The 13,253-nt window shown below is 40.3% G+C and overlaps 1 protein-coding gene across 1 annotated transcript in view; it reads left to right on the forward strand.

The window, feature by feature from the left end:
* The window catches only part of ASTN1 (astrotactin 1), a 315,948-nt gene that overhangs the window by 158,740 nt on the left and 143,955 nt on the right, over positions 1 to 13,253 (forward strand). Inside the window, exon 8 of the mRNA XM_054448052.2 lies at positions 2,336 to 2,420. Within this exon, the coding sequence (XP_054304027.1) occupies positions 2,336 to 2,420 (85 nt within the window). The remainder of the gene's footprint in view (positions 1 to 2,335; positions 2,421 to 13,253) is intronic.

Below are 13,253 nucleotides of genomic sequence, written 5' to 3' on the forward strand. Positions count from 1 at the left end.
GAGTGACGGAAGCCTCATAAGGAGATAATGACTACGAAGGCAATTTGAGAAGGTAAATGTGCTATACAAATGGTAGGTAATGCCGTCATTAGGAAAATAAGGCTCGGCTTGAACTCCAAGTTGTTACTGGCATTTATTTTTACATGTTTTGTGGTAATTAGATATCAAATGTGGAAGAGAACTCCCATTTTTGTCAGTCCCTAATTCTAGGCAAGGCATCTAGCTGAGACCATTCTAAGAGTCAGAGTAATGGCTTTGACAAACTCCTAAGGTTACTTCCTGCTTCTAAATATGCTCATGGCTAATTGTCCACAGAAGGACAACCAGGAGAGTGTCTTTCCTGAAAGGAAAAGTATATTTGAGACCTTCACCTATTAATTGGCTTACATATCTGCATCTTGGGGGTGAGGTATAAATATCTGTAAATATAGGGCAAATCTTTTAATTAATTTATTTTCTACTGCACAGTATATGTCAAAGACCTACTCATATGGGGGAAGACTAACCTCGTTCCTTGTTTCTGCCCTATGTATCTTACAGTCTAGCATCCATGCTTTCTTTGGAGTTGAGAAGGTGTGAAGCCTTCTCAATGAAGCCAGGCTCCTGGTACTCTCTTCTTTTGCCCTCCCCAGTAGTTGCCTTCTTTATGTTTCCTTTTATCAAATAAACAACCTTTATCCACAAATCTTATCATCAGCCATCTAATTTAAAGCTGTGTTTTTCCATTTTTGGCTCAGAGCTCCCTGACCATTTCTAGATATAGCTCAGTACCACTGAAGCCAATAAACTTGAACCCACTGTGAATCCAGCCCATGTAGAAGCCAGAATTCACCACGCAGGAGACAATGTCCTGATCAAATACTCCTTGTTTTTTGTTTTGTTTTGTTTTGTTTTTTACAAATGAAGAGGTTTTCACTCTACTTCTCAGCACATTGAGCTGAACGGCTGTGGGGGACAAAAATGGTGTGACCTGGTCGTGAGGCTCTGATGGACAGCCGCTTGCAGGTCAATCTTGAAACGAATGGCTAAGCTAAGATGCTAAAAAAAGCTCTTGCTCAGGCCCTATCCAATACCTTCCGCCTTAACTGTGAGACCCCTTCACTTCGTTTTTACTGGGTTTTATCTTCAGAAAGAGAAAATAGCACTCAAAGCTATTATTCTATTTATATCATCTTAAAGTGTTTCTTTCTGGAGAGATAAAGAAATGGTATGCCCATAATTTCACTAGGACATGGCACCTTTGTTATTTACAAATTTTGGAAAGTCACACTTTGTTCTTTCACAAGGTATAAATTAAATAAGCAGACATTTAAATAGTAGGAACTAGTGTTGTAGTGTAACTGGCCTCAGTAGTTTGGGCTACATCTCATTGCATAAAGAATTATTAACATAATGAAGCAGCAACAATTTTCTTCAAAATCAGTAGTAAGTAGAGCAATGATTTTTAATCTTTTGGGGATCTTGGATTTGCTTGTAAATCAGATGAATGTTATGCGACCCTACCTCAAAAAAAATGCATATACGCACATATACAGTTTTGCATGAAATTCCAGAAGATTCATGGGTCCCTTGGTATACTAATGGAATAACAAATTATAATGAAATGTAGTGATATCCTAAACAAATGTGGAATTGTAGATGATTCTTCTGGTGACCCACTCCCAGATAATTAATCATTTTTACTTAAAAGCTAAAACCCAGAGTTCTTTTAAAACCATAAGATGTAAGAGGCCTGCTGTGCATATAGTAGTTGTTCTATGAGCTAGCAGCCTGGCATGGTGGGAGAAAAAGGTCTGGAGTCAGACAGACATAGGCTCAAACATTAACTCTGTCACTTACAAGCTGTCTACAAGCCTTCAATTTTCTCAAGCCTGTTTTTCCCATTAGCATAACATAGCCAATAATACCTACTTTCCAAGATTCCTAGAAATATTTGGTGAAATAATTCACTTATGCAGTCTTTAAACATTATTATTCATCTACTATGTGCCTTGTAATATACTGGGCATTGAGAAAATAAAGGTGAAAAAGTCCTTTTCCTCAAAGGATTGTTGGTCTTTGTGCTTACAGAGCATATATAATAGGTGCTTTCTGAATACTAGATTCCTCTTCTATGAAAAGTATCACACACTGGAGAATGGAGAGATTGGTTGCAGTATTCATTTATGTGAGTGGTGGAGAGGGGAGTATATGACATAATGGAACTTACTGTCTCATTCATGCTAATATCAGAGTAAGAGTTTACCCTGACTATTTCATGTTAATTTTTACAAACACAGACATGTTAATCAATTCCTTCATGTTTCTCTTTCTTCCTCCTTACCCTGCTTCTAAGGGGAATGCCTCTGCTATGAAGGCTACATGAAGGATCCAGTACATAAGCACCTTTGCATTCGGAACGAATGGGGGACAAACCAGGGGTAAGTGAGGGCATGACGACTTAGCTGGTTCCCACATATCACTGCTCCTTACACAGACATGACGTGGAGCAACTGCATGGAGAGGAATAGAGCTAAAGGGTGGCTATATTCTGAACAGCAAATGGGTAAAAATGTCACTATGCCTTTCCATATTTATACCATTCCAGTGACGTCCATATCATCTTTTTCTCCATTTACGAGCCTCTGACTCGCAGCCCTGCAGCTTCCAGCTGGGATCTGAAAATCAAGCTGTCCCTCTCTTCCTTTTCACACCACCACCAGCCATGAGGATTCCACAGGCAGAATTTAGCTGATGATTTTGTTGGAGACACATGAAGCCACAGAGACTCCAATGTAGCTCTCCCAGAGCCTGATGAGCTTTGCAATACTGACATGAGTGGAAATTTGTTTTCACCAGGACTGTCAGCAGGGGTGACATACAGAGACTCAGGAAGTACTCTGTATTGAATAAAAGAGTATTTTTGCCTGATCCCCAATTACCATTTCTCAATGAGACTTTTGTTTTCCCCTAGACACACACGAGTGGGACAAAGTAGTTATCTCATGTATTCCTTTTTTGTTTTTATTTTTTACATTTTGGAATGTTTTATTGGGATAAAAAATATATAACATACAATGTGTCATTTAACCATTTTTAAGTACACAATTCAGTGGCATTAAGTAAATTCACATTATGCAAGCATCCCACTATTCACTTTCTATTGCCTTTTTTTTTTTAATTGAGACATTGTCTTGCTTTGTTGCCCAGGCTGGAGTGTAGTGGCATGATCATAGCTCACAGTAACATCCAACTCCTGGCCTCAAGCCATCCTCCCACCTCAGCCTTTCAAAGTGCTGGGATTACTGGCATGAGCCACTGTGCCCTGCTCTCTATTGCTTTTTAAAAGCAACTTTCTAGTTTCCTTTAGAGGTTGAGAGTTTACTTTCTGCATTGGCTGGGTCCTGAAGGAGGGTGGGAGGAGAAGGGGATCAATAAATGCAAACTAATAATAGCAATCAATGGAACAGGAAAAACTAGAAAGAGATCAAGGCAAAAGGCATCTCAGAATGGTTGCTTGGATTGCAAATTAGATATGTGTTTGCAGCTTGACAGGTGGAAAAAAGAAACCAATGTCATTTCAGACATTGCCATGGAGGACTCACATCCCTGAGGTCAATGATCTGCCCCTTCCATGTGATTCTGATGAGACAAAACCTAGAATATTGAATGTAGTTCTGGACTCTCAAAGCAATAAATATGGTGACAAATGGGTGAGCATTTGGAGAAGAGCAATAAAAATGATTGAAGAGCCCAAGGGAGTGATTTATGATAAAGGGATAGAAGAACTCAACTCTGAGAACTTAGCCAGCTGATGACTAAGTCAAGGCATGATAGATGCCCATAGATGTTAGGAGAGGGCAAATGTTCTGGAACGGGTTGAAGTTGAGGGATAAGGACAAGAGAAAATGAAGTTAGGGAAAGGAAATCTGAGTCACAGGTCAGAAAACTTGGGGAAGTCAAAAAGCCATGAAATTTTTCTGTTCGTGAAAATGAAGGATTGCTCAGTTTTGGCAGAATTTGAGATCATATCACAGAGAGAGCCCACAAAATTTAGAGGAAGGTGTTTGTAGAAGGGCAGCTACATATGAGGCAGCCTGTTATTGAAAGATTGGGGAGAAGGGCAGAAGGTTTGGCTGTTAGATGTGCAGTGGGATATGAATGGCTAATACCGCTGGCTATTTACATTCTATGGAGTCCCCTTACCATCTTCGCCTCTGAAATGTTTGCATAGTTTCTGGGTATCCAAAATTTTAGCCAATGGGATGGCTAAGAATCGCAGTGGACTGTGGTTCTTACTGATTAAAATAGTGTAAAAAGTGATGGATAACCAATGTCTGTCTCTTAGCTGCTGACTTGCTGCTGGAGAAAACAATGACAAAATATTTCACTTCTGCCCTGAGTGATCCAGGCTGGCTCGCTGTAGTGATTGGATTTGGTGGTTAATCACTCAAGCCTCCACATCCCTAGCCTTGTAGACAGATCATGTGAGGATGGGCCTGACTTCACTTGATAATTGCATAAGCCTTCATCATTCCCTCTGGCTGTATGTAGAGACAGTCTTAGGATGTAGACAAGAGTCTCAGGGGAAATGGTTGAGGTCCCAGCATAAGTGTCATTTAAAACAAGACAGGCTAAAGCAGTGAGTTATAGACTGACAGAAACATTAGCCCCAGGAAATAGACAAGAAGACCTAATCTGTCATTTCCATCTTTAATTTCCATTATTCTGTGATCATCACTGTCTATGAGGTCTCATTTTGGACACTAATAAAATAATGGAGCAACTGTTAGGAGGAGGAAAAATGTGACTACCTTGAGGATAATGGAACCAGGAGTGATAAGCAGTGTGAGTTTATATGTACACAGTATTAAAAAAGCGCCAGACAAATGACTGTATTTTTCCTCATAAAATGACAAGGTAAGTGAAAAGTGTAAGATGCCATACATCTTGATTTAAATCAGGGATCCGATGCCATGTTTCTTTAAATGATTCTCACAAAATTAATCGAAATTGGTTTGAACATGAAGACTGTCACTCGAATTGAAAACTGTCTGACAGATTGCCAACTAATGATACATATTGGGGTGTTATGGAAAAGTCAATGGTATGTCTGATTTTCCTGAATATTTTATTTAATTCTCCTGAAGTGGAGGTAAGCAGCCCATGTGTGAATGTTTTTCACTTCATATTCTTGTTGCATACATTAAAATAGCTGAACATTCCTTTGAAGTAGAACAACCAAATCCTAGGCCAAATAGTTAAACAAATTCTTTAATGAAATATCAAGGTCAATGTACCAGGAGAAAAGTAGCAATAAGCCTTTATGACTTTCAGACAAGGAAGAAAATTGATCAAGGACAATAATATAAGTTACAAATTGATTTTTTTTTTGAGGCAGAGGAGTGGCACCTGCAACTTTACCCAGCCTCTGCCTCCTTCTAGTTACCTGGTCCTGAATGTGCATGTGTGTGTGTGTTTGTGTGTGTGCACACATGTGTGTGCACGTGTGTATGCACGTGTGTGGTGTATGTGTGTGTGCATGCATGTGTGTGGTGTGTGTGTGTGAGTGATGCCTGTTCATTATGTGTGCACATGTGGTGTATGTGTGATTGTATGGGGGGGGGGGTGTGTGTGTGTGTGTGAGAGAGTATGTGCATGACAGGAAGCCAGTTTGTTTATAGTAATTCTCTCACCACTCCATCTTTTATTCTCCCACTCATTTGTGTTTTCAACAGAGATTCACCCCATTACCTATTGTGGTCCAGTGTATGCTAGGTTGTTATTTATAGAAGAAGATGTGGTTCCTGCTCTGGAAGAACTAACAGTCTACGTAGATAGTTGAAAGAGTAACAAGTAATTGCAATGAAATCTAAGACTTATTAAAATAAAGATGTGAGCAAAAGTCTGTGGGATTGAAATTTAAGGGGTGACTTATGTGAGGTCAAAGAGTATGGAATAGAGTTTCATGGAGAATTTGGATGGCAAACTGTTCTACTTGCCAGATAACAAAGGTCATTCTAAGCAAAGGGAACCAGCATGCAGAAAGGTATGGAGACATGAGAAACATGTTTTTTTCAGGAATGGTAAACAAAAAGTTCAATGTAGCATAAGAATTCACTTTACAGAGAGAGGGTAACAGGCTGGTAAGGTGGCAAAAGACTAGATAGCAAAGAGGTCTTGTTTGCTAAGGCTGTGGACATTAAAGCTCCCATACTAGACCCGCTAGCAGGAGGGAGGGAGACGTTCCAGGTGTACTCTCACTACACTTTACTTTTTTGGGACCTTCCATATTAAATTTAAATGATCCTAAAAAGCAAAGAAACAAACACGAAACCTCTTGGGGTTAGCTAGACTTTTATTTATCTGGATTATCTCAGTAAAACATATTCCTAAAATTATCCTGTAGATAAAAGTCAAGACCAAACAACCAAGAATGGCAGAGAATTGGAGACCATATGCAGAAAGCATGTGAATTGAGAAGGCTGCAATCATTTCCTGGTGACTCCAGTTCTACCACAATTGCTCAGGGAGAAATGAGGCAGGTTGAAACATTTGTGTGTTGGTCTTAGTGGTGAAGCTAGTCACTTCAACTCAGCCAGGTGACAGGGTCCAGATGGCAGATTACAAGATCATTGAATTCAGTGCACAAGAAGGTCCTATTCACTAAGAGTAAAAATAGCTTCAGAAAGATTTAAACAAAGTCACAGATGACAGATTTCTAATGGGTTATTAAAAGAACGTGGAATGTTTGAGGTTACAGCCTTGGTCTTTGAGGTTGGCAACAAAATCAATCATTCTCTGCCACAACATCCCTTGTGACCCTGCTGCCAGGCACAGGACCCAGGGTGGACACGTCTTACCCCTGCACAGTGGCTTACCTTGTCTTCTGTCTCCCCTGTATGAATTCACTGAATAACTCCTTGGCCTGCCATCCCTGTGGCTGCATAGACACAGCCGGGGACTATTAAAGTCTGTGTTTGATATTTGTTTGCTAGGACAACAAGGACAAATTGGAAAATTTTCACAGAAGAGAATTGAAAACAATAAACGAGGGTGGAGGAGGCAAGAGAGATTGATTTACATGAAAATATTAGAGGAGGAAAAACAGATTTATGTAGCTACTTTGGAAATGATTACGAAAGACTATAATCATGTTTTTTTGTTAAATTAAAAGTACACCCAAGGGCCTCTAGATACAATTTTCAGAAGATTACAATTAGGTTAAATTCATGCATGTGAAGATTCCCAGTAAATAATAGCCTGATTTCTTATTCTGGCATCTCAGATACAGAGGGCAACACCAAGGAGATTCCCCACTACAGAGATACAAAATATCACTAGATTTCAATGCTGAAGGATGGAGACACAGCGATCATTCATGAGATGGGAAGTGACCTGCTGTGGAAAATGAACAGGTGTTTCTCCAAGGTGTTAGAAGCTGTTGTCAGGAACGGTCCTGCTCATCAGAGTACTTCTTCCTTACACTGCCTGCTCTGGAGGCAATGCACTTACCATGACATGCCAAGTAGGTGCACACAGGCACACACACATTCACTCACTCATACATGGCCCACGCTGCCTTAATATGTGATTCTCATTGTCCCAGGTGCATACTGTCTCCCCTTCTATTTCTGCAACTTCTTCCTACTTCTCACCCACTCAGGAGTGACTGCTTAGGGATTCTATATCTTTATAAGAGCAAATGTCCCAAACCATAGGAGCCAGTTCCCACTTGAAGCCAAGAATGAGGACTGTGTTCATCATGACTGGCCTCAGGTCCTCTGTCTTGCTCAAAACATGTCCTTGACAGGAGGTGTTTTTATTTCGTCCTGCCTGAAGGATGTCATTCTTAACAGTTCCTTAGAGACCACTAAAAGGACGAAGGCCACATCTGGTGGAGAGGATACCTTTGCCTCTGAGTTCTAGGATTGAGGTGAGACCAACCTTCACTAATTATTCAGAAAGATCCAAAATCAATCCTGACTTCTCCTGTCCACCTAAAACTGAGCAAGAACCTCCTCTCAGCTGTCATCAAAGTGTAAATGCTTAGACCATCTTAGGGCAGCAACTGGCATGTTGAGCTGTAGCTGTGATTCCAAGCCCAGGTCTTAGGCCATGTCTTGTTTCTTTGACCAGCCCAAAGTCTTTTCCGAGGTGACTCAGGTGGGGTCAGACAGTCTGCTGGGACATAGGAAATTTCTGACTCTTTGCCTATTTCTAGCTCATCATCTGGCCGTTACTTCTCCCACCCCTTTGCTGGTTTCCATGTCACTGCTGTCCCGTTCACCTTCATCTAACCCCTCAAACAAGATTTGCTGGCCAGACTGTGGCTGCTTCTTTATCTCTGGGTGCCCTCGTTTCCTGCCCTCCAGCCCAGACTTCATTGTCTGTGCCCAGCTTCTGTCATTGCTTTGCCATCCACAAATGGGATTATCTTCCCATTAGCTCACTTTTAATTCTTCTTCCTCTCTCTCTCTTTCTCTCTCATCATTATCACTTATTGCTAATAAGGGTTTCCAGCATATTCATTCAGCAGTTTATTATATTCATCCTCCTCCTTCTCCTCTTCCTCCTCCTCCTCCTTCTTCTTCTCTTCCTCCTCCTTCTTCTTTCTCTCTCTTCCTCCTCCTTCTTCTTTCTCTCTCTTCCTCCCTCTCTTGCTCTTCCTCTCCCTCTCTCTCTTCTTCTCCCTCTTCCTATCTCCCTCTCTCTTCCTATCTCCCTCTCTCTCTTCCTATCTCCCTCTCTCTCTTCCTATCTCCCTCTCTCTCTTCCTCTCCATCTCTCTCTCTCTTCCTCTCCCTCTCCCTCTTCCTCTCTATCTTCCTCTCCACCACCCCTCTTCCTCTCCTCTCTCTCTCTCTTCCCCTTTTTCTCTCTCTCACCTGTATCTTCTCCTTTTCCCCTAGGAGTCAATGAAAATGCGACTACCTTTTCTCTTACGTTTTTCTGTGTCCAACAGACCAAAGGGGCTCTTGGAATTAAACCTAAAGTTCTGTTTCTTCTCTCTAGAGGTGCCCTGTTGAAACCTGATTCTAGCAGAAACATTGTCCCTTAAAAGGAAAAAAACAAAAAAAACCCTTCCTTGGGTGAGCAGGCAGGAACTGAGTGCTTGAAAGTAAATCTCCATCTACCAGGATTTCCTCCACAGACTTAACAGAATCGTCCCCTCCAGTTGGCTTGGGAAACTCTGCACCTCCTTCTCAGGGATTTTCTCAAGTGAAAACATATAACTTGACCGATTTTTCACAAAACCCTTGTGGTCAGTCAGCTGAATACAGTGATACACTGTTCTTTGTAGAGGACATCAGGCTAAGAGGACATCTCTCCAGCAATGGAGGGCTAAAACCAAACACATGCTTGCTAAGACAAGCCAACTCTGAGAGAAAGGGCACATCTGTCCAGATGGGTACTTTTTTCTAATTTACACAAAGGCCTTTGATGAGCTAGTGCTGAACCTGTGGTCATTTTGAGTGATGCCCTTTGCTACCCTCTTAGAGGCAATTGTAACCTTGGTTACTCAGGATGATAAAAGAACAAAATGTGCCCTAATGAGTGACTCCTGCATGCCGGTTCATAGAGCAGCTACCTAAGTATCTTCCGATTTCAGACGTCTACCCCCAGAGATCTAAATTTCACAAGTCTGGGAGACAGCCCAGAATCTGTACATTTGACAAGCTCCCCCAGATGTTTCTGAAGCACAGCCAGACTTAAGAACACTTCTTAAGCAAGACATGGAGTCTCCAGACACCTCGAGAAGGCATCCTTTTATCAGTGAACTAACTTTTTCCAAGGAAAATAAGAATGAGCTTGTAGACAAGTGGCTGAGGGCAGCTTTAAAGATCCTTGCATTTTATCAATTTTTTTTTTTGAGACAGAATTTCACTCTTGTTGCCCAGGCTGGAGTGCAATGGTGCGATCTTGGCTCACCGCAACCTCCACCTCCCAGGTTCAAGGGATTCCCCTGCCTCAGCCTCCTGAGTAGCTGAGATTACAGGCATGTGCCACCACGCCCAGCTCATTTTGTATTTTTAGTAGAGACAGGGTTTCTCCATGTTGGTCAGGCTGGTCTCAAACTCCCGACCTCAGGCGATCTGCCCACCTCAGCCTCCCAAAGTGGCTGCGATTACAAGCACGAGCCACCACACCTGGCACATTTTATTAATTGGGAAAGGGAGAGCCAGAGAGGTGAAGTAACTTGCCCAAGGTCACTTAGCTGGTAGTCAAGCTTCATAGTAACTGCTGGGTGTTGGAGACAAGTCAGTTGGTTAAATAAAGATTTAAAAGAGAGAGCAATGTGAAGAGCATATAATACTCTGAAAGTCAGGGATCAGCTGTAGATGGGAGGTGGACAGTCTACGGTTGACAGCCTGCTTCTCTGCATCCCGCTCTCCCAAGACTGAGGTATCCATCTTCATCCCACCTCCTCCCTGTAGTGACAAGAGTCCACCTACAGTGCTGCCTACCCCCAGAGGAGGGGGGAGGCTCTGTCAGCTGTTGTCTCTGACTAGTCCAGTCACGGCACCAAGAGACTTATTTTAAACAGTGCCAGAGGCGGGAACACTCATATTTCCTCCAACATGTCCACCAGGGTGAAAAAAAATCAACCTCAATTTACCCTCTCATCTGCTCAAGAATGGAAGATAAATTGTTTCAATTTTATAGAAATGAATGTTTTATGTCTTGTCTATGCTTTCCAGATAGTATCCTGCATTTATATATTCTACTGCATGCATGGGCATTCCACTAGGAATGCTCCCTAGACTTTCACCTTGGGTTTCAGTCTAAAAATACTAGGTTTCAGAGTGCTGTTATTTTTCCTGGCTTTGGAGATTTTGGCTATTTATCTTTTTTTTTTTAATCAATAGAAAAAAATACATTCATTATCCCATGTGTAGAGAAAACTACCATTACCATTTTGGCATGTTTCTTCCCAATTTCTGTTTCTATACATCAAATGCTTGCTTTTTGCTACCCCCCACCTCGATTCTGTATATCTTTTTGTTCTCTCTCATAATTTAACAATGAGCATGTATTATTTTATAATCACAAAATAGGGTAACATATAAAGAAAGAAGCATTAAAAGTATCTTTGTGATACATTATTTTTCTCAAAACTTTTTCCTTGAGGATGTTATTCTTAATGCCTAAGTTAAAACCTTCAATTTTAAGCTATTTTTAGAGGAAAGAAGACAGCAGCACAGGGCCTAGCATTCAGGTCAAACTTCTTTAATATAAACATCTCTGTAAGTCTGTGTATAATAAGAGGTTGTAGGAACACCATCTAGCATCCTGCACATTCAACACCATGTTTAATGCATTACAACTTCAATGTCACTGAACACTTGGAATAATCCCTCACATAATGCTAATTAATTGCTGTCATTAGGCAGGGCATGGTGGCTCACGCTTGTAATCCCAGCACTTTGGGAGGTCAAGGCGAGTGGAACACCTGATGTCAGGAGTTCGAGACTAGCCTGGTCAACATGGTGAAACCCCATCTCTACCAAAAATACAGAAAATTAGCTGGGCGTGGTGGCGGGTGCCATGGTGGCAGGCGCCTGTAATCCCAGCACTCACACACACATACACACCATGGAACACTACTATATACACATACACATTTTATATATATATGTATACACATTATATATGAATATGTATTTTATATATATAAAACATTTTCTTTATTCACTCATCAGTTGATGAGCACTTAGATTAATTCCATATCTTTGCAATTGTGAATTGTGCTATGATAAACATATACATGCAGTTGTCTTTTTGATATAGTGACTACTTTTCCTTTGGATAGATACCCGATAGTGGGATTGCTGGATCAAATGTTAGGTCTACTTTTAATTCTTTGATAAATTTCCATGCTGCTTTCCATAGAGGTTGTTATAATTTACATTCCCACTGGCAGTGTATAAGCATTCCTTTTTCACCACATCCATGCCAACATCTGTTGTTTTTTGACTTTTTAATAATGGCCATTCTGGTTGGAGTAAAATGGTATCTCATTTTTTAATTTACATTTCCCTGATGATTAATAATGTTGAGCATTTTTTCATGTTTGTTTGGCCTTTTGTATTTTTTTTAGATATGTCAATTCATGTCCTTTGCCTACTTTTTAATGGGATTTTTTTTCTTGCTGATTTATATTAGTTCCTTGTAGATTTTGGATATTAGTCCTTTGCAGATGCATGTTTTGCAAATATTTTCTCCCATTCTGTAGGTTGTCTGTTTACTCTTGATTATGAAATAAAATGGTTGTTTCTTTTGCTGTGCAGAAGCTTTTTAGTTTAGTTAGGTACCATTGATTTGTTTTTGGTTTTGTTGCATTTACTTTTGGGGTCTTAGTCATAAATTATTTGCCTAGGCCAATGTCCAGATGGTTTTCTCTGGGTTTTCTGCTAGAATTTTTATGGTTTCAGATCTTAGATTTAAGCCTTTAATCCATCTTAAGTTAATTTTTATGTATGGTGAGGGATAGGGATCCCGTTTAATTCCTCTGCAAGTGGCTATCCAGCTTTCCCAGCACCATTTATTGAATAGGGTATCCTTTCCTTGGTTTTTGTTGTTGTATGTTTTGTCAAAGATCATATGGTTGTAAGTATTTGGCTTTATTTCTAGGTTCTCTATTCTGTTCCTTTGGTCTGTATATTTACTTTTATACCAGTACCATGCTATTTTGGTTATGATAGTCTTGTATAATTTGAGATCAGGTAATATGATGCATCAAGATTTGTTGTTTTTACTTAGGATTGCTTTGGCTGTTCAGGCTTTTGTTGTTGTTGTTGTTCCATATGAATTTTAGAATTGTTTTTTCTAATTCTGTGAAAAAAGATCTTGATATTTTGATAGAATTTCATTGAATCTGTAGGTTGCTTTGGGCAGTATGGTCGTTTTCATGATACTGGTTCTTCCAATTGATGAGCATGGGAGGTATTCCCATTTGCATGTGTCATGTATGATTTCTTTTAGCAGTGTTTTGTAGAGTTCTCCCTGTAGAGATCTTTCACCTCCTTGGTTAAGTATTTTCCTAGGTTTTTTTTTTTTTTTTTTGTAGCTATTGTAAAAGAGATTGAGTTCTTGATTTTATTCTCAGCTGGGTCATTGTTGGTTTATAGCAGTGTCAATAATTTGTATACATTGATTGTGTAACCTAGACTTTACTGAATTTGTTTATCAAATCTAGGACTCTTGGAGGAAGTTTTAGGGTTTTCTAGGTATAAGATAATGTCATCAGCAAACAGAGAGAGTTTGACTTC

This window comes from Pongo pygmaeus, chromosome 1 (assembly GCF_028885625.2).
Source record: "Pongo pygmaeus isolate AG05252 chromosome 1, NHGRI_mPonPyg2-v2.0_pri, whole genome shotgun sequence".
NCBI classification, from domain to species: Eukaryota; Metazoa; Chordata; class Mammalia; order Primates; family Hominidae; genus Pongo; species Pongo pygmaeus.